Below are 21,565 nucleotides of genomic sequence, written 5' to 3'. Positions count from 1 at the left end.
CTCCAGAAATTAAGGAAGCATTATTTTAAAATAAACAAGCCCAACTAAACACTGCATCCAGAAAACAACTCTCTTGGCTCATTCTAATTATACTATCTACTCTCAACTAGCTGAAAACACAAAACCAACAGAGCAGGTCTGTTTAAGTTTTAGAAAGTTTAAAGAGATAGAAAATGAGTAATGTGCACCAAAAGCAGCAGTTTTCATAGTTATTAACCAAAGATGTTTTGACCCCAGAAGAGCACCAGCTACCAAACTAAAAATCATACAACAATAGCTTTTAGAAAAGATGAAGTGGAAGGGAGTTAGGGATAGCAGCACCAAAACTAGAAGGTTACCCAAGAAGAAAGGTTTAAATAATTCTCCTGCAATCTGCACAAGGTGATTACAGGTGAGGAAACACTACTCCCTACTTACGTTTTATGGAAGCCCTGTTAGCTATGTTGAAGCCTGAGGTGGTGAGAGGCGAGTCCCACGGGAGGTGCAGAGACATGACAACTCCTCCCAGCAGCTTCACACGAGACACCGAGCCATTCCTGCAGAAGGTGCCAATGTTGACTGTGGCCATGTCGATACAGCTATTGATGTTGTAGCTAACGAAATCTGGGCACATCTCTCCTGGTTCAATCTGTCTTAGCCACGGGGTAGAAAATTTCAGTTCAAGTCCAGCTTTTGTACTCGCCTTCACGTCCCAGATGAAAGTCCTGTTAAGGCGAGGTAGACCTGGTGGGTAAAGATGAACATCTCCGAAGGGACATGGACCTGACACACAGTCTAAATGCAGAGAGAGAACAGCCATGATACACTCTGGAAAGCATTCAAGTAAAACGAGGAATTTGACACTTTCCCCTTCATTGGTATTTTCACAATTTTTAGGTTGCACTTAACTTCTATTCTACATGCATTAAAAGACACTCATACAACATGGTCACATGCTGTCTCTAAACAGGACTATACCATAAACAGGATTGTACCATAGAGTAGACAGGATAAACCTGCTTTAGTCAGGCTGACTAACAGAAGGGATTAATTGTCTCTGGTATTCCCGCCTTGTTTGGTGAAGAATTTAGAAGGTATTTAGTGAATAGGGTAGTGCACTGAATGGGCAAAAGCAAGAAACGCAATATTGGGAGAGCTGTAAATCATGGATCTAGAGAAAAGATCTTAACCCATCTCTCTCGGAGAATTCCTGGCAAATCATTAGTCTTTAAATTTTCTAGTACTTGCCATGAACTGTATCTTCATTTCCTTGGTGCCCCGATGAATAACCTGGGCCCCAGATTTTGCAGAAGTGATAAATAACAACTACCACTGCAGGATTCCTGGGAGAACTTAGAAAAAACTTTTCTCTGAAAAATCCAAATTACTGGTATTTCAAGCTGGACACTAAAAATAAGCAAACTTTTAGCTATGTCTAGGGTCCAACTTCAAAGAAATATCACAAGTGCACCTTACAAATATATCATGAAATACCACGAACATTACTATTTGCATGAATCACATGACTGAAACTCCAAAACATGAAGAGAACTGTCCTTGAACACCACCCCAAAAATAACAAAGATGTTACCAAAGACTGAATGCCCAATGAAGTTTAGGATCTTGTTGAGAAGTAGCATGTGTTTGTGCCACTAAAGAGTACATTAACATATATAGACCAGAAGTAACATTCAAAGCAAATGAAGCTTTAGTTACAACACTACCAAATTTTCAGTTTCTTGACTTCAATAAAGTTCATTAAATATAAGGAAACACGTGCATGTCATCAATGTTTCTGTTGTCCTTATAGACACAATCAATCTTTTCAACAAACAATGCGGGTAATATATCTTTATCAGTGCTCAGAGGCTTTTGATAGGAAAAAAGATTATTTGATGGGTTTATAAACTGTGGGAAAAGGGAAAGCAGCAAGGAATTGGTGCAACAAACTATCATTTAACTGTTTCTGAAACAGCCAAGTTAACATTAATTCTGCCAGACATAACAGAGACTTCTTTAACTTGCATAGCTTCAGTAATTCAAGGTTATTTATCAGTGTTCAGACATTTCTTTTTTACCCAAGATTATAGGGGATACCTTAATACAGTAACAGGAAGAATGATACATGGTTTTACTGGAGGAAAATTACCATGGGCGGTGGGGGGGTGTCAAATCAGAAACCTGTATCTTACCAATATTTTTCTGAATTTCCATGATGAAATGTTTCTCTGGAGTACTACAAGTGAAGGTAAAAGTCACGTTCTCCCCAGGCTTTATCTTGAGTTCAGACCTGATGACATTTTTAACACGAATTTGACAGCTTGGTGAAACACCGGGTCTCAGTTTAATCATAACTGTGATGTTGTCCGCCGTATGAGGAGAGATTGTAAAGGAAGCTAAGAAAAAAAAAAAGAAAAAAGAAAAAAGAGGTGCTTTGTGACTAGCACATGCAAGTATCACCAGCCTTTCCATACATCCCCACAGATGCCATATAGTCAGAAGGAATATTCGCATCAATGTCCTCAGAAGTCTCTGGTGTTGGACATACAGAAAATGTCTTGGCTCTTCCAGTCCAGCACATACGACACAAATTCACTTGCTCCATGTGCCCAGAGAGAGGTATATGGAATTTGTGTAGGACCAATTCTGCTCCAGTTTACCTTCACCACTGTTATTTTTTCACATTTAAAAAGTAGCCCAGCTCTTCCTTTCAAATTTCTGTTGTCCCGATTTTGGTTTTCAGTCTGTTACACCCATCATACAATCTGCTTCATTTCATATGGTGCCCATGAAGTCATGACTCAATTTGGGAAGTTTATTCAGCAGCCAAACAACAAAGCAAGCCTCAACTCTAATCGCACACAATGGTAACAGGTGAATCTCGGGTATGCCTCAACAATTACTGCAGACCAGATGAGGTATTCCAGCAATACCAAACACACATACCAACAGACATTTATATATGCAGTCATGGCCCTCTCCCACCCTCCCCACCTTTTACAACTCATTCCCTGAAGGCACAGGACATCCATGCAATGCCCCTCAGCAGCACAGAAGGCATCTGTGGCCTGGGACAGACCATATGTGCTTGGATACCTCCTCTCCATCCCCAACGTGACCATCATAGACTTAACGGCTTTTGGGGAATACATAAAAGCCTCAGCCATCTTCACAGGTTTCAACCATCTTCAAGCACTAGTGAATGCAGAAGCAGCTCTCACAGGAAATACTGGGGCCACAGAATAAACTGCTTGCTGAATAATCTTATTTTATGGCTAGCGATTTATCAACAAATGGACCAAACCTGACTGTCTTCTAAAAATACACACGCTATATAAGACACGAAGCAGCATTGACTGGAGATTCAAGATGACTAGAAAAGTTAATAGCATCAGTTTGATGCTTAGCAAAGCTTGAGCCCAGCCCCAGGTGAAAATCTGAGGACACGTCAGTTGGTAAATTTTCTGCTATTTGTTTTCACTACTCTCCCTTCCTTATTTCAGTATTGAAGATACAATCACTGTGTCTAGAGCACTTACGCTTTTAGTATTTATGGAAGAAAAAAAAAGTATATTAAAAAAAGAGATCTAGAAATAAGAGTACCCCAAGTTCTGTTCAGAAAGGTCTGTTCCTTGAGTGGGACATCATGCAGGGTTGCATGACAAAGCTCTGCCCATAGGCCTGGTTGGGAATCCTCTTGCTCATTAACCCCAACAAAGGGAGATTTACCTTAGCAAACCCAGAAGCATAGGATGCAGGGAGAACCCCTGCAGCCATTCCCACTGCCAGGCAGCGTGCCAGGAAGGCATGGGAGAACAGCTGGCTCAGAAATGCACATCTGCAGGGTGCCGCAGGCTCTGCCCGACTGCTTACCATCCCTTGAGCACCTAAACATCCAGCCTGGTCCGTGCCAGCTGCTATTGCCACAGTGGTGGTAAGGACACTGGCCAAAGCTCAGAGACCTGGGGGCTTAACTGGTGAGGGCTGTGGGGAGCAGGGCTGAGCACACCATGGGAACCCTTGGTCGGCAGAGCCCTCTCCTGGCAGGTAAGCACACCAGAGACCCTCAACCAACCTACCCACTCAACTCAAAACTTTAGCCATCGCAGCTGCGGAGAGAAGCACACTGCATTAGTGACCCAATTTCGCGTAAAAACCACTTGTCATATTTTTAAACCTCCCTTTTAAAAATCTCCTGATTTTTACAGCAATCTCATGGTTTTGCAGGGCCTGACTTTCATTGCAGTGTTCTGCAAAAGCCCTGGGGATTGTGCAGGCAGCATGGGCTATCGTCCTTCCCTGCCACTGGGAACTTTGCAGCTCCAGGTTTGCAAACACCAGGCATTGAAAATCTCACTGCTAGGGGCAGTAGGCCAGAAGAGAGTACTCAAAGAGATACCCCATCATGCTTTTATTTGAGTTTTGATGGTCTTCAGCCTTTTTACAGCCTTTCCTGCTTTTCTACACAACCTTGGAGTCAAAAGACTTAGCAAGCCCTTGAAACTGCCTTACCTATTTGCCTCCAGGATCAAAGGCTTTAAATGAAAACCTCAAACACCAACGAGGCTTGCCAAATTTTTGCACGTACTTGTAATGACAAGTTTACCAACCCTCTAACACCATTAGTGAAAACCTAGTCACCGAGTAACTTTCCTACAGCTTTTAAGTGACAGGACAGTCTTCTGATCTGAGAGCCTACACTGAATTCCCTTGCCTCTTCCAATGGCTGTGACTACCCCACGTCTGCATTTCTGCCTTAGAAATGCTTTTGAAGAAGTTTTTGACCTGGGTTTTCCCAAGGAAAAAAAAAAAAAGAAAAGAAAAAAGAAAAAGACAGGCTAGGAACTGCTTTGTGCAATGATCTTCCAAGCACAGGGCACAATCAAAGAAGCAACATCCGTGGGGTGGGGAGAAGAAATGAGTAAAGCAAAGCCAGCAACCAGGGCTACTCCTCCTTGTTCTTTGGGAGGAAGCAGTTTCAGAAGAGAAAGTGAAACGACGACTTCCAGCCTAGCCCAGAGTTTTGTTTTCCACACCACTGGACGCTTTTTGAGTTCTTTTGGGGTTTTTATTTATCACGCTTAGCGTGCAAAATACCCTTTGACCATGACAGTCATCATTTTTCTGATGTTTATGTCATCCAGATATGAAGTGTTAATAGCATAATACCAATAATTAATAACTATAGACAAAAGAGACTTTTCTTGCATACAGTAATTGTCACACTCATCTACAGTTTACAAGTATTAACTGAGAAGTCTGTTTCTCACTTTCTGGTCAGTTATCACTGTTCCTTTTCCCATCCCTGGGACAGCACAGCCATATAGCCAACTGGCAGGACGGAGAAACACACCAGGGCCACTAACAGCCAGCACTTCTGCACCAGATGCTCACACACAGCTCCAAGACCATTTTTAGTCATGAGGATTAAGTTTAAGCATAACCTTAAGCACATGGCCAGCTTTAAAATAAATCAAATACACACCCTGAGCTGAAACCAAGGAACAGAAATTTTCAACATTTTGAATGGCATTTTGAAATGAGCAAAGCCTTCCTACAGTGGTCAAACCAAAGCATTGTCTTCCCCAGCCCTTGAATGACCTGACTTCTGCTGCCTGGGCTTTTTGCCCCCCACTTCTTTTCCAGACTGCATGACCATGTAGTAATTCATTTGATCTCCCTGCAAGAAGATCAAATCCTTGTCAGCTCAGTATCACTTTCCTGCATGGAAATGGCCCATGCCTCAGCTTTCCAAAACAGGACCTGCTCAAAATCAGAGAAGTGCTGCAATGATCAATGTATCAGCATCCCAGCAGGCAACAATGATGCAGATCTATACCGAATTAGGCTCAGCAAAGCTGTATGCTAGAAGCCCACAGAAGGACAGACAACAACATAGATTATTGCACAAACAAACAGCTTGCTAAGCTGAAACTCCACAGATAATAATTTTGGCCAAAAAATAAGACCACAGTGCTGTAATGTCAACAGCAGCAAGCTGCTAGGGATGTGCTAAGCTACATTAGACTGTCAAATCTCATTTTCATAGGAAAAAAGGAAAAAGAGTAATGCAGAAAGTATATCCAGTGACCCCAAGGTCACTAAAAATAAATTACTAAATGGCTAAAACCCCCAAACTATAGCCACACACATGCAGCACAATAGAGAGACTACTTTAAAAGCACCTTTACTGCAGAGCTTTTACAAACATGAGTGAGTCTCTTCGTGACTCACACTAATCTGTCTTTGTCTGTGATTCCCACTGCATGCCTTTATTAGGATTACCAGTAACTGTACACATTTCTTGTAAAGAAGGAATTTCCACGCCTCGTTAGTGCTGCACAGGGATGACACACAGGATATCCAAACCAACAAGAGGAAGCATTACCAAGCTGGATCTAGTCTCTGTCTACACAGCAATGAGATCCTTGGGCTAGAAGATGTTAGAGGTGAAGCCTCCAGTCCTGAGCCAGTTGACAGGCTGACATAGACATCTGATCTCACCCTAATTTTTTCTCCTCTAAGCAATTACAGTTTTGCAGCCTCCCCTGGCTATTTCTTCAACCACCCTAATCTCAGTTTGCACCTTCCCTGCTGCAACTGCATTTCGCTACTGCTCATCCTCGTTTAGGACTGTACCTTCATGACAGCTGTCTCATTGCAGCATCCCTTTATCATTAGAGTAACACTCCTCTCTCCGCAAACACACCTTGGCTGGCTTTTTCCTCAACAGTATGATTTTTCCAAACCTTTCATCAATTTTATTGCTCAGAGCTCTCCAACTTGAGTTGGAAACAAACTGCATAGTGTAAAACAAGTTGGATTACTCTACAGAGTTTAGGCTAAATTTATCTACTGTGGTTGCACCTGACACTAATCTCCTAATACTTTTTTAATACATATATACAAATGTCAAAAGGACATTTTTCCTGTACAAGAGGTGGGTGCAATGTAGAAGGCAGCTGGAGAGTAGTAGAGCCAATGGCACTCACAAAGAGTGTGTGCGTACGTATGTACAAGGAAAGGACTTGGCAGAACAGCAATTTTTATGGCTGCGTACAGTGCCTTGCTAAACAGAGCAGGAGTTAGAACAGAGTCCAACTAGTTTTGGCTAAAGGGCTGCATTTTATTGCAACAATTTATCCATAAGGATCTATGGATTGTTTCACATGACTTCACTGGATAGATTAAAACAATCAAAAAAACCCCAGGCAGACCAAGAAACCAAAGCCCATGAGAGTCACCACCACCAACAAAAAAAAAATCCCAGATGTTAACATGTCCCAAATAACATACAAAAACTGTTGGTTTGCTCATTCTGGTTAAATCATGGGCTTGTTCCACTACAGCCATTTTTAATAAAAAAACAGTTGGATAGGGCTGACTCAGACACCATTCACCAGCCGGCAGAGCAGCTGGAGGAGACAGCCTGCTGCAGAAGACTAGTAGCAGCAACACTCACTCCGGATATGAAGTACCTGGATCCAAACTCCTGTTATGCCCAAGGGGGATCTGAACCCACACAACCAACACACCTCTCTAGAGAACTTGCTCGTCCAGCGCAGCACTTCGAGCCACCGCCTCGGAATACAGATAGCACCGCTGAGCTGTTTGCCTCTACAGCTCGGCAGGCTCTCCTGGAAAGCTCACCACCTCTCCTGAGCCCTTGCGGGGATGCTGACCCACAGGCATGTTTGTATCCTGCTCAGGTTGATCCTCTACACATAATCTATAGCAAGGGTCATGGAAGCAAGGGATATGACTCACTAACACAGTAACCTGGCCATAAGCTGAATGATTTCAATTTCAAGCCATATGAACTCCTCTCCCTGATCTAACAGATGGCCTTGGTGCAGGAGACAGCAGTATCAGCAGGACACGTTCAAACCAATCCATCCAAAACACTCTTCGCCTAGCGAGGGGACCTCAAGGCTGTCTCCTGCGTGACGGGGATGTCAGGCTCCAGCTTCCACACCCCAAACACCCCAATGGCTCAGCTAAGAGACACACCAACAGTTGCACCTGAGCATCCATTTCCCCATCACCTCCAACACAATTCACTGCACAGTTGACTCAAATTTGCCAACAACAGGTTAAAGAATATTTAAAAGAGTAAACACGTCCCTGCTTTGCTGACTCAAACGTTTTGTACCTGCCTTATTGAATCTTTCTTTGTCAATTTGAGTCCAACTCTCCAGTTTAACTACAGCACCCGATTGCCCAAGCATCACCCACTCCTCCAATTCCACCTGCAATGCCCATCCAGGTAATCGCCTTCACATTCTTCAAGCCCTTAGCAAAGTTAGTCAGAGACCCATACACTGTTTATACTCTTCTCACCTACTAAACGGTGCTGTGAGCAGCAAACAGAGATCACAAGCACAATCGCACAGTCAGCCCTGCTTGCTGCAAGCTGCTGAAATCCTGTTGGACTTTACAAAGCAAACAGGTTTTCTGTTTACATTTAAAATGTAAACTAACTATTCCCAACATCACTCAATGATGTCCTTATGTTTGGCCCTGTCTTCCAACACCACGCTTGCTTGGGATATGAGGTCCCTATTTTGTAAAGGGATTGCTTTCAGGGAATCACCCAGAAAATTAAAGCTTAAAATCTGCAAAGCTTGTAAACACTTACAGATGCTCGCAATGACTATTATACCAGGGTAACCACCCACATCTCAGGAGAGGGCACGTGGGGGAGAATATCCATTCCTCAGCCACCACAGTACAGCCCCTTAATCTTCACTGATGTTTTAAACTGATAGCCAGGATGGGGATGCAAAGCAGGTTTGATATCACACATCCCGTTCTCCTCCTTATCAGGAAGGGTGGACATTTCTGGCATAGTGATGTTACAAGCCAACCCAGCACAATTCACCAGAGAAGGTCTCTCAGTACCCCAGGCTAACAAGGTTGCTCACTCAGTTGTCAATTCATTAATTTGTAATGCCTAACAGGAATAAAGTACCTTCAGACTGAAAATAAAAAAAGCTGTCTGCAAGCTGACTGCCAACTCGCATACAACATGCAAAATGTACGATACATGGGTCTGCACAACTTCATGAGAAAATGTCACACTGGCACAAGGAACACTAAGACACCACGCAAGTCCCTGCAGGAGCCTCCCTTGCTCAAAGGGGTGGTTGCTTGCACAGTTTATCCCTACCTTGATGTAAGCCAGCGAGAGGACAGCATCTTGGAGCATGCCTGAGCAGCTCTTCGGTCTTGGCTCTGCTTAACGAAGGTGGAAAAGCACATTTCACAATCAGAGGTCCCTCCCATACCAAACATCCTGCTGACAGCTCTTTGTCTCTCACTTCTGAGGAGCTTCAGATCATCCTTTTTCACCCCTCACAGTTCACTGTCTGTATGCTAATCTCTCAGCTCCACCCACAGACCCAGAAAAGCCAGAGCCAACTCCAAAATGCCAGCATGATCGTACCTCTCAAGAGTTTGCTCTGACAGCGAGTAATCACCCTCACTTTGTTCCCCAAGAAATCAGCTCGAAGCAGGCATTCCCATGGCACCCTTGAGGATGGTTGTTAAAAGGCGACCAGTGGAACAGGCAGAGGTGAGACTTTCCCCCCTATTATAGGAGATAGGTTAAAAAAGAGTTATATATATGTTTTCCCACAGTACAGTACTGGCAGTCTGGGCACTCAGAAGCAGACTAGACCTTACTAACATACGAGAAATGCCTCTACCAGACGTTATGGCACAATTCGTCAGCTGGCTCTTCCTGAAGGTCTTCCACGAGGTCCCTACACTGGGCAGGTTCAGCTATAGGCAGTGAACCCTCACCTCCGTCACCACCTAACAGGGAAACACAAGATTTTGTTCTGACACAACAGACAGCAGTCAACAGTTTACTAAGCACAGCACAACCCACGTCCTTTCCTTCACACCCTGGCAGCACAAGCAAATGTTGAACAAGAGGAATCTGTATGGTCACACCTCTATCAGATTCAAGAAGTTTTCAAGATGAGGGATGGCTACCAGGCTCTATCAACTGAATCCTACTAAGAGACCACCAAAAGTCACCAGGTGCTCTACAGGAACTGGTGAATGGCTTGCCTCCAACAAATCAACCCGTGCTGCAGTGGGTGTGTTGTCCAGTCCAGAGCTGAGGTTTGACAGGACAGGGATACCTGAGCAGCATCAGTGAGACGGCAAATGGCCCAGAAATTGCTGGAAGTGCTTTGTTAAAGTAACATGTTTAGTCTTTTCCCCAGTTGGGCAAAGGTTTACAAATTATAAAAATTATTAAAGATGTAGAATTGTAAAAAGATTTTAACAGAAACTTAAGAAAAGCAGGGTTACCCAAAAAGAGCCCAGTTAGATCAAAACTGTCATCCAAGGCCCATTTTTCCTATATCCTCCAGCCTAACACATGCCTTGCTGCAGCTGAGCCTTTCTAGGAGCTCTTGCAAGAACAAGGTCAGAAAGCATCCAAAGAGAGAGAGTTCAAAGGAGCACACAGAAGACAGCAGGAGGACCTTGCTGCACTAAGAAAATGGCAGGTCAGCTCAGTTCAGCTGTGAGCAACACCCAGCTTCCCCACACACAGCTCCAGCAACAACCCAGCACCACCAGCAGCCCCGCACCAGACACAACATGAAGGGGTGCAACTCCACGCACATTCGCTGCTCTCCAGTTGCCTTTGTCTATCACTGCCCAGGACCTGAAGAAGGCCATGTTTTGCTATCAGCAATTACAAAAAGCAAATGAACATCTAATCAATACAGGGAAACTGGTGAAGAAGGAAAAGAGTCACTCACCTATTGTCTACACTAATTTGCAAACACACCATAGCCCCGTCACCCATAGCTGTAGCAGTCAACACAGGCAAAGCCAAAAGTACCTTGACTTTGTTCTCAGCAAAGGATGGCTCATGCTATTTCTAATATGAAACATTTCTGGAATGAACTAAATGCAAAGTTGTTCAGCCTCTACCCAAGACTGAGGTTTTGGCAGATGTGGATTCCAAAGGTTTTTATTTAACATATATACATGTATAAATATCAATTAAACTGGGTGATAAGGGCTATACCAATAAACTGAGCCCCAGCAATATTTATTTGTGGAAATACTGCTGCTACATATTTCAAGTCAACACTTATTTTTTTCAGTAGCTTTCATACTACTTTATTTTCTATTCCAATATTATTTATAGATAAGACTAATTCATTTAAGTAATTAACAAGCCTGAACACAACTGACCCAAAGGATACCTCATATCAGGTAGGGGAAATGTTCTTCCTTTATTTCATAAAGCAAGCCCTGATTTCTGTCTAGAAAATCCTCTTATAGTGTAGTCAGACCACAAACACAAGTCAGAAAAAAATGAGAGGAGGGCAATCTTCTAGATAAAGAATAATTTCCTCCATGCCACACATCCATGGTGGTAGCCTGGACATGACCTTCAGCAGCCTCCAACCCTTCCACCCCGTTTCTCCCCTGGCCAGCCCTTTGAGCCCATGCCTTGAGCCAATGCCAAAAAAAATAATCCTTTTCAGCCAGCTCCTCCTTAAATCTTTTTTGGCTGATGAGCCATCGCAGCTCATCAAATGACAACCCCAGGCAGAAAAGACTTACCAGCCACCTAAGGAGCCAGGCTCAGGAGCTGGCCCACCACATCACATTTCTTCTCTCCTGGGCTGCTACTTAGCCAAATGGCTACCATTTGTTGGGGTTTCCAGTTTTGCATACAAGCAACCCCACAACCAAGAGTACAGCTGTTGGAGACACATCATTCACACATGACTCCGGAGACCACGACCTAACTGAGGATCTCTGGTGGGGGCACTCACACTGGGGGTCGTTTGTGCTGCTACGGACAAGAAGTTCAATTCAGTGTATTAATCCTCAACTATTTTCATGTTCCCACCACCTCACATTCCCACTGGGGCCTTCACATTACCTCTATATCCTTTCAGACTTAAAAAAGACAAACAAATCAAAACCACATATGGACAAGGCTCACCTGTTAAAAACAAACATCTCAAACCTGCAAAAATCTGGAATTGAGAAGAAAAATTAAGCGTATTTTCTGGTGGAAAATTTAAGGTAGTAGCACCAGAACTAAGAAACACAATAAGTAGTAATTTACTATACACGTTATTTTCTAGAGAGTAAAAACTAAGCACTCTAGACTGATAATGGCACGAGGCAAGCAAAAAAAAAAGTTACAACCGAATACTCTTGCACATTAGTTGTGGTCTTAAAAGGAGAGGTCTCGATCGAGTAAGCAAACAGCGATTCAGAATGGAAATAATCCAGCTTCCATCAACTTTCAGAGGAGCACAAACAGGCTGGTTATTTATATTCTGTCAGAACAGCAGAAAGACCCTGCTAACAGCTTGGGGAGAGGGGGGGGGCAGTATTTTATTAAAAGAAGCAGCTTTAAATGTTAACACTGACGTGGGACTCAAACCAGTCAGTTGCCAAGAAAAAGTTAACTGGAGGGTAGAGCAAGAAACAATGCGGCATTATCTGCCAATTTACTTATTATAACAGCACCACTTTAAAGACAAACCCCAAAATACATATGCAGATATTACCACATAAGGATACTTTAAATCTGAAATATTTGTTTATGTTTCATAAACATCCTAAAAGTCTGATTAACTTCATTATTCGTGCTTCAAAGAAACATGTTTTTAGTTGGAAAACACATTTTCAAAGGTCAGGTACGTGATACTTCATTCATACTCCCACATCTATGCACAGCTATCACACGAAATACTTCTTTCTGTAATTTTCCACCTTTAAGTTAACCAATATTTCATTTGATAATTTATGTTATGCATAAAGTTGCATCTGAAGAAAACACACAAGCTCCTCTGCAGAAAATGTGACTGGCCACGCCTGACCTACCTGTTCCTACAGGATAGTAAGAACAACACCATAACACTGTACCTGCTGGGAAAGGCTGGAGGGAGAACGCGAGAAAAGAAAGGACTTCATCCAGGATGACAAGAGACAAGCTTTAGAGGTAGGCGCACCAAGATGTGCAGCTGTCCCACCAGAGCATCACTAGTCCCCAAGAAGAGGCACGTGTGCCTCATACCCACCTCATGCATGGTTCTGCACGCCCAGCGTGAACCTGGCCTTGCTGAAAGGGAGATTGTTGCAACTCACAGCCAGAACACAGCAACAGCAGAGCCAGTACCAATGTCAGCACTTTAAAAATTACAAACTATATAGGGGAGTGGGGGAAAAAAATCTTCATCTGAACTACCCTGGGTTTTCAGAACAAACCTTTGCTCAGGGAAATGTTCCAACTACAGTTTTGGTTGTGCAATAACAAAAGCAACTCCCGCTGGAATGAAGGGCACATGAGATTTGCCAACAAACCTGGGAAGGCACCCTTCCCCTCTCCGGTCCCACTCACACCATCACAACCTCCAGCCTGCCAACCCATGCCACTAATGCAGCCAGGACTGAGCCACCTCTTTTTGGGGGGAGGGGCTGGGGGTCCACAAAGAAGGCGGCGGCACAGAGTTAAAGAATTTGACAGGATGACAGAGGACCTGGCACACAAGAGCCATGGTGCTTGTGCAGGAGAGGGACAAGCGGGCAGAAGCACACAGTTGGAAAGGAAGGGACTGAAGGAGGTAAGAAGAGGGACCACCATCAGTGGCAGCAAACCACTGGGTCTGCCAGTGGTGTTTTGTGCAAGTTCACTGTTACTAACTTTGCTTTACAGAGCAACTTCACTGTTTGCCCGAGGGCAAGGCCAGTGGTTGGGGAGCTCTCTCTCCCTGGTTCCTCTAGATTAAGCTAAGAAAGCCCCGGACCACACAGACATCTCGTTTGTAGGGAAGGTTTGCACAATAAGGATAGACTAGACATTCTTCATCAGACTCGCCATCTTCCTTCTACTTCCTGCACCTTCCCATCCGATTTGGTTTTGCCACCTTCCCAAAAAGAGTTATTACAATCATACGCAAAGGAGACTTGCTTGGCTCTCCAGGGACACAGCCCACACCCACTGCCACCACACAGCTGGTATCCTGCTCACTACTACACCCAACCACACTAATGGTGCGGGCTCAACCTTGCATAAAGCAGGTATACACTTTTTTTTAAAATGCCAACATGAATGCATAATTCGTTTGGATGTTTTAAACAAGAGAGAGGGGAAGAAGCTGGAGCAGATGATGCCAATAAGCAAAAATCAGACACTGGCTCAAAATGAGCTGTACTGTGCCTCAAAAGCAAGCCCATGAAGTTTAATGTCAGGCATCAAGAAGATGGCGGGGGGGGGGGCGGGGGGGGGGCATAAGAGGAACAAAGGATTTTGATAATACAGTTTGACCAGAGAGTGAGGAATAATGTGTGAATAGATGATTCATGCTGCTGCATCTCCCAGTGAAGGTCTAGACCCATGTATGAAAAAAAGATGCAGCTGAGGATTTTTTCATTTGCGATTTCAACAACACAAGATCTTTGGAAAGTCTAGCTCCTCTCCTTCTAGCACTAACCCATCTAAGGTTCTAGAAGTTTGTTTTCTTTGAAAACAACACACAATTAACCACATTATAATATTCTTTCTTTTTCCTTTGAAGAGGCTTAGAGAGGTAAATAGCTGTCATTCACTTGACTCAGAGGCAATACATTAAATGCAAATATTTTATTTAAAAGGCTACACAGCATGAAACTTAAGCCTCAGTGCTGTCCAATTTCACGGCCAAGGTTTAGACTCTATTGTTCATAATAGCAATGGCCAGGAGCCACACTTCAACATAACCAGCATGGTTAAAGGTAATAGAAACATTCAAAAGGCACAAATTTCACATCAGACTCTAAGTTATTCCTAGTCACTGCAAGTAACTCAGTGGTTATTTTGCCTAGAAGGACTCATACTTCAAGAGTCTTTAACAGGACTAATAGCTATAAAACAGGCTGTTTAGATTTGAGGATGGGCATTTTTTGCAACCAAGCAGCTTTGGAAATTGAGGATAACCCCACACACTGTCTCCGTGTTCGTAACCGGATTTCTTTTGGGGTCACAGACAGGATTTAAGAAAATTATTCACGGGTAATATACACAGGATTACATCAAACATCCAGGAATTTCAAGAGACCCAGAGTTGGTAGCAAGCAGCAGCCTTCCATTAAACTATCTGACCCAGCTGGGCACACAAGCCATTCTGTTTCCCAGCATGTACAGTTCATCCATTGCCGTACATAAATAATATCATTCTCTTCCCTTAAAGCTTACGTGACTGCACTGTCCGACACAGAGCACGATCCTGCAAGCTCCAGCTCTGTACAGCTCTTTCGCTGGCATCCTGGGAACAGGACTTTGTGAAGTTACTTCCACAATCAATACTCTAGCAAGCGAGGACGTAAAGATCAAATCATTTATCTTGTTAGTGCTTACTTAAAAGAGAAAGAAAAAGGAATGCTCAGACTAGGTGTCCCTATTTCAAGGTTATTTATAAGCCGTGCCCGAGCACCCCGCCTGCCGACACAGGAGCGAGACGACCCGCACACGCTCCTCCCGGTGCCATAGGGCACCGCCTGAACGGAACAGTGCGGTCCTACCCCCCGCTTTAATAACTAATCCTCATGAAACGAGCAGCAACGCACGCGGTTAAACCCAAGAGTTACCGCTCTCTCGCCTAGAGCGCGGCCAAAAAAAGCAAGGCAGGGTTCAGCCGCACACCGGGCAGGTCCCCGCTGCCCGGGCAGCCCCACCGGGCGAGCCGGGGCTGAGGAGGAGAAGCCAAGCCGCCCCGCCGCCGCCGCCGCCGCCCGCCGCAGCCCCGTCCCTACCTTCCCGCTGGAGGACCTGCGCCGAGGCGGCCAGCAGCGCGGCCAGCAGCGCGGCCAGCGCCCGGCCCGCCGCCATCTCCCCGCATGGGCCTGGCGCTGAGGCGGGCGGCGCGAGTCCCCTCAGCGCCGCCGCTTCCTGCTCCACCTCGCACCTGGAGGGGCGGGGCGGGGCCGGCCGCGGCAGGTGAAGTCCCTCCTCTTCCTCCCGGGCGGCTCGGCTCGGCGGGGGCGGCGGAGGCGCGGCCCGTAGCCAGTGCTGCCGCCGCCGCAGGGCGTTATTTCTGCTGTTACACCTGGCTCGGACGCTTCCCTTCCCCCCGCACTTCCGACGTTATTAGCTCCTACCGAAAGAGTTGTGGGGGTTTGGCCAGCAGGCTCCGCTCCCACCCTCGTTGGGGGCTGGGGAAAGGGCAGCTTGCCTACGGAAGCATCTCTGAGCAGATATGTCGTCTCCTCATGCGGCCGTGGGGAGGCCTTACCGCGGCCTTCCCGTGCTGAAAGGGGGCTGACGAGAAAGAAGGGGGCAGACTTGTTAGAAGGGCCTGTAGCGATAGGACAAGGGGTCATGGCTTTAAACTAAGAGAGGGTAGATTCAGACTAGATATGAGGAAGAAATTGTTTATGCTGAGGGTGGTGAAACACTGGCACAGGCTGCCCAGAGAAATTCTGGATGCCCCATCCCCGGAAACGTTCAAGGTCAGGTTGGACGGGGCTCTGAGCAACCTGGTCTGGTTGCAGATGCGAACAGATGTAGACAGGTGACCTTAAAGGTCCCTTCCAACGCAAACCATTCTACAATTCTGTGTTGGGAAGTGCCACGTTTCACACAGAAGTAGGTTCCTCCCAGAAAGCAGCGGTTCGTATCCTGCTTGTTAAATGTTTGGGGACTTTGCGATGAAAAACTCTGAGCAGAAACCATCATGACATAGTCAGGAGTAGATGTTTGCCTGGTGACTAAATACCTTACTAACATCAGACAGCTCATCTTCTAGGAATTGGTTGCTTTGGAACATTTGTTACTCTGGCAATATCGTTACAGAAACCCAGTACGTTCATACTAGCCCACAACAGCACCTGGCTATTACAGAAATGTACACAGGAATATTCATGTTCAAAAGAGGAGAAAAGTAAAAATTATGGCGGAAGTTCCAGGCCCTTTACATATTTAAGACCAAGCTTTGGAGAAGACCGGAGACCTTTTGCTCGTGCTGATTTCAGCTGGCAACAAGGATACTCAGCTCTCTTGGCAGATCTTCACACCTCTTTTATAAATAAATCTGTTGTTCAGTGGTCTTCTGTGTACTACGGCTTTTTACTCATCTTATTGAAGAATATGCAATCAAAAGAAAATGTGCATGGCAAAAAAAGATTATCAGTGTTTAGAAAAGGACACTGTAAATAAGAAAGTAATTAACTGGTTATATGACTGCAGAGAAATCAACAGATAGGAGTTCTACAGCCATACGAGGAGGAGCAGAATGATTTCTTAGGGGCTCAAATCAGTTCTGATGCCTCTTCGTTAACATAAGGGAATAAGGAAGGGCTAGGGTCTTTGTTTTTTCCTACCTGAGAAACAGGAAGGCATTTGGCCAACTCACACAGCTTTTAGTTTATGTTAGTTGTGTCTTACCAAGTTTCACATCAAGTTCACTACTTCCTCACCGAAGGTAATTCTTATGTTAGCTTTATATTACCTTACAGTTCCTTTTTTCTTTTTCCCAGATCAAAACATGGAAAAAGCGTGGTAGACTTCCTAAAATGGATGTGAGTTTATGTCCGTTATAAGTCTTAATGCTATTCTGTCATTTGTAATTCTGATGTAAGAGGACAGAATCAGAAATTGCCCGCTGTCTGGCTGCCCTAACGTTCTCCTTCATCGCCCCTCTGGTCGCCAGCATTGCCAAATGAACACATCATAATCTAATTTCCTTTGTAAGCTCTATAAACATCAGCTAGCCAGGTGGACATCACCTCTGTGAGACACCGAAGTTCACTTCCTTCTGATTTGGAGGCGATGGACCGAGGGACAGACAGTCTGTACTAGTGATAGGATGAGAGGAAATGGCCTCAAGTTGTGCTAGGGGAGGTTTAGATTGGATATTAGAGAAAAATTTCTTTACTGAAAGGGTTGTCAGGCATTGGAACAGGCTGAGTCACCACCCCTGGAGGTATTTAAAAGACATGTAGATGTGGTACTTAGGGACATGGTTTAGTGGGCATGGTAGTGTTGGGTTGATGGTTGGCCTCGATGATCTTAGAGGTCTTTTCCAACCTAAATGATTCTATGATTCTATGATTTCCCCAGTGTGACGGGGAGCGAGTGCTCCTCTGTAGGGCTGAGAGGCCTGTGTAGTGACGGACTAGCTAGTTCTGAGAGTCACTTCCTAGGGGATTTCGACATCTACTGTTACATAAACAGTGTAGATAGCTGCATTAAGATGCTTAAAATATTTGGCATGGGAGAGCATGCAGAAATGACCACTTCAAGTCAAAAACCATTGCCTGTCTGTACACATAATTCTGGGGGGGAAAAACCACCAACACAGAGGGAAGGCATCTTCCATTGACTTCATTAGGGCTTGCTAATGCACTGCCTTACAGCAGTAGCACTCCTGGTCACTGTAGAATCAGCTACAATGAAGGAGTCAATCTCCATCAACACCTTTTGTCTAGACACGGCAGGATGCTACAGCGAAGTCCTGGGGTTGGGCAGGGCTAAAGTGAAAGAGTTGTTCCACGTGTCTATCCCAGAACACCCTGACCCTCAGAGTACAGTGCAAATGGAGGTGTACCGATCTCCGTGATGATGCTCCAACATCTAGGAGGTAAGAAAGCATGCTCTGAAGGTGAATGCTGTTAAACAGGTACCCTGCTAAAATCAGACTCTTCTCTGTCTGCAAAGAGTGAGGACCTGGGTGAGGAATTATCACTCTAGTGACAAGAGTTGATCAGCTAAGCATAAAAGCAACTTAATCTGCTTTGCTATGACTTTAATTGCTTCAACTTTGTTTTTAAAATGAAGAAAGAAGGAAAACTGGAGGAAGAGCAAGAGACCCTCCTCCTTCCACATCTCTTTTAACCAAAATTTCCTTTGAAATAGCTCTCAACTTTCACTTCAGTGTATTTTCTTGAGACAGTGAATACTCGTGATACTGTCAATTTGTCCACGTGTCTATTTTGGCTGATGCAGCTGATGAACAATGCCCTAAGTCAGTCTTTTTATTGAAGACGAAGTATATTTAAATTTTTCCATCTTCATTTTTGTGTGTGTGTGCTTAAGGCATTTCTGGTTTTCCTCTCTTTTTGGTTATGCTTATATACTGACAGTGACTGAAAGGATCCTGATTTGGTCCTAATGTGGGTTAAATGTGTGTTTGTAAGCAGACCTACCATCTCAGGCTGGAGGCGAGCAAGAGCAGCACGTATCTCTTACATTCCTCCTCCCTGCTCTACAGTCATTTCCTCAGAAAAGAACAAGAGTCAGCCGGGTCAGATTTGGGGGCCACCCTTATGGGATGAGCTTAATGTGGTATGCTTAATGTGGTATACGGATGGAAGCTCCCACGGATTGAGAAATAATTGCATCTGCAGTCAGAGTGTGCCCACACGCAATGAAAGCTCCATCAAAACCAGCTAATTTGGCTTTCGCCTCTCATTAGCTTAATGCACAGTGCCCTGGTCCAGCTGGAAAGGGTATAGAAAATCAAAGGGTTTAATCCTTGTTACCATTATTTGTCATTGTTATAGTATTCTTCTTCTGGGCGACTTGAAGTGCTTTGTAGCAGCTGTTTCGTATGGGCCATGTATCATTTGTCGGTGGTGAGCTTTACTGCCGGGCTGACCACAGTAATGTCGATGCACTTCTGTGGAAGAGCTGGGATTAATCACCTTGGAAATGTGAGTTTAGCAAGGGAATCCAGGGAAGAGATTAAAATGGGATAAAATGAGAAAAAACATGTATGTGCTGGTTAGTCAAAAATATTTCTCTCCTTTGTCTATGGGAATCATACCCGTTGCCTGGAAACACCCCATGAATTACACAAAGCAAGTTACAAGAACACACTGAAAAGCCATACATGGAAGCACAGGATTCTAAACCAGACTATTTTTGAGGAGCAAATCTCCCACTTCAGCTTCTTTATCCCCACATTCAGTGTATGTGACATAGCTAAATGAACACATCAAAGACTGAGCCAGTGTTGTTCCTACCAGTCGTTGTCAATGAGAGATTCCGCTCCCTACTTTTTTTACCTAGAATGAAATCATTAAAGTAATAACCAGACAGGCACATAGGCACAGACACACACACCCCCCCCCCCCCAGTCAGCCCTGGGGAAAATTCTGCTGAGAAAATATCCAATAACATCACACTGAGAGAAACCCATGTAAATGTGCTCTTTGTCCTGATGAGAGAAAGTTCACTTGAGTAATTTTTAGGTTGGTAGTTCCTACCGTGCTCTGACTCTCAGCAGCAGAACAAGCTCAGCAAATCCTGAAACGATGGGGTGTGTATTTAGTGCGGATGTCCATGAAGCAGGTGACAGAAAAGCCAATGCAGCCTCAAAAAGAGTGATCAAGATGCAGTTCATCGTGCTTGAAACACAGCTGCTGTATGAGATAGCATTTGCCTTCGCTGGGTAAACCAAAGCAGCTTTTGGCCAGCTGTGTGATACTCGTCCAGCTGCCTGAAGAGCACCAGACGAGTACGCTGCACTGGTGAGAAGTAGGGCATTCACTGGGTATTCTAGCTGAATTTCCAAGTGTTTAATCTCCTCTGTTCTTAAAAAGATCAGATCAAGCAGCTGCTTTATGACTAGATACTCTGGTTATGCCTAATGACCATACCCAAGACGGACAGCTTCACTCTAGGCACAGTGCAAACACTGAGAGCGAGCCTTGCTCCACAGAGCTTGCAAATATATAAGCAAAAGGTGGCAGAACCCATAACGGAGAAAAGGACATGTTAGAGGGAGCAGAACCTGGGGCTGTTGGTGTCTGTCCGCACCAGACAGGGGTGAGTGCAGCTACGTTTTCCTGGGATCTGACGAACTGGGGTAATTGCTACGCGCTGGCTTTCCAGTTCTGCCGCAGTTAAGAATGGCAATGATGCACAGCATCTGCTTCCCCGGGCTGGAAGGTCAGCTCACTATGGCAGGAGAATGGCAAGAAGTACAGTATCTCTTGCAAGAGCACAGGAAATACCACATTTTTCAACCCTAGCAAATTCCAGGTGTATCTTTTTCACTGCCTGAAGCTTATTACTGGAATATAGTGAATGTGCTACCTCCTGACTGAGGTAGGCATGAAAATGCGTAATAGCATATTTATTTTTTAAGCTGGTTTTACTTACCATACTTAATGAAAGTGATCTACTTCCCCTGTACCATAGTTGCATCATCCTAGCAGACTCATGAAGACAAAGCAGGTTAAAGACCGAAGAACTTTCTATGTTCCCTTGTCTCTGTTCAAGAGAACCAAAGTCACTGTTACCTCTGCTTCAATCCTAGCAGGAATATCCAGCTATAGTAATACGGCGTATCCGTCACTGATGGGATGTGACACCTCCCCGCTGTTTGTGGCAGCTGTGTGGAGAAGAAGGAGTTGTAGACTCATGACTACCTCAACAAATATGGAAGGAGATGGGATTTTTATTGCCTGCCGGGCAGACAGCTCCCCATGTTCTTCTGTATATTTGTGAAAATGTGAGCCATATGCACACATTTCCATTCCTTTGATAACTTCTTAAAGCAATTCTTCTACTAAAGAAATTCTTCTACCAAAGTGATTCCGCATAGTAAGT

At 44.6% G+C, this 21,565-nt stretch overlaps 1 protein-coding gene across 1 annotated transcript in view; it reads right to left on the bottom strand.

Annotated features, from left to right (window-relative positions):
• Positions 1-15,867, bottom strand: part of CDCP1 (CUB domain containing protein 1) — a 28,851-nt gene extending 12,984 nt beyond the window's left edge. Inside the window, exons 1-3 of the mRNA XM_049817222.1 lie at positions 15,766-15,867; positions 2,172-2,375; positions 418-774 (exon numbers count right to left, since the gene is read on the bottom strand). Of these exons, the coding sequence (XP_049673179.1) occupies positions 418-774; positions 2,172-2,375; positions 15,766-15,841 (637 nt within the window). The 5' untranslated portion in view covers positions 15,842-15,867. The remainder of the gene's footprint in view (positions 1-417; positions 775-2,171; positions 2,376-15,765) is intronic.
• Between the last annotated feature and the right edge of the window lie 5,698 nt (positions 15,868-21,565).

The sequence above is a fragment of the Accipiter gentilis genome, chromosome 14 (assembly GCF_929443795.1).
Source record: "Accipiter gentilis chromosome 14, bAccGen1.1, whole genome shotgun sequence".
In the NCBI taxonomy this organism is placed as follows: Eukaryota; Metazoa; Chordata; class Aves; order Accipitriformes; family Accipitridae; genus Astur; species Astur gentilis.
Note: the sequence above shows the minus strand (reverse complement) of the source record. Positions and strands in the feature narration are given on the sequence as shown.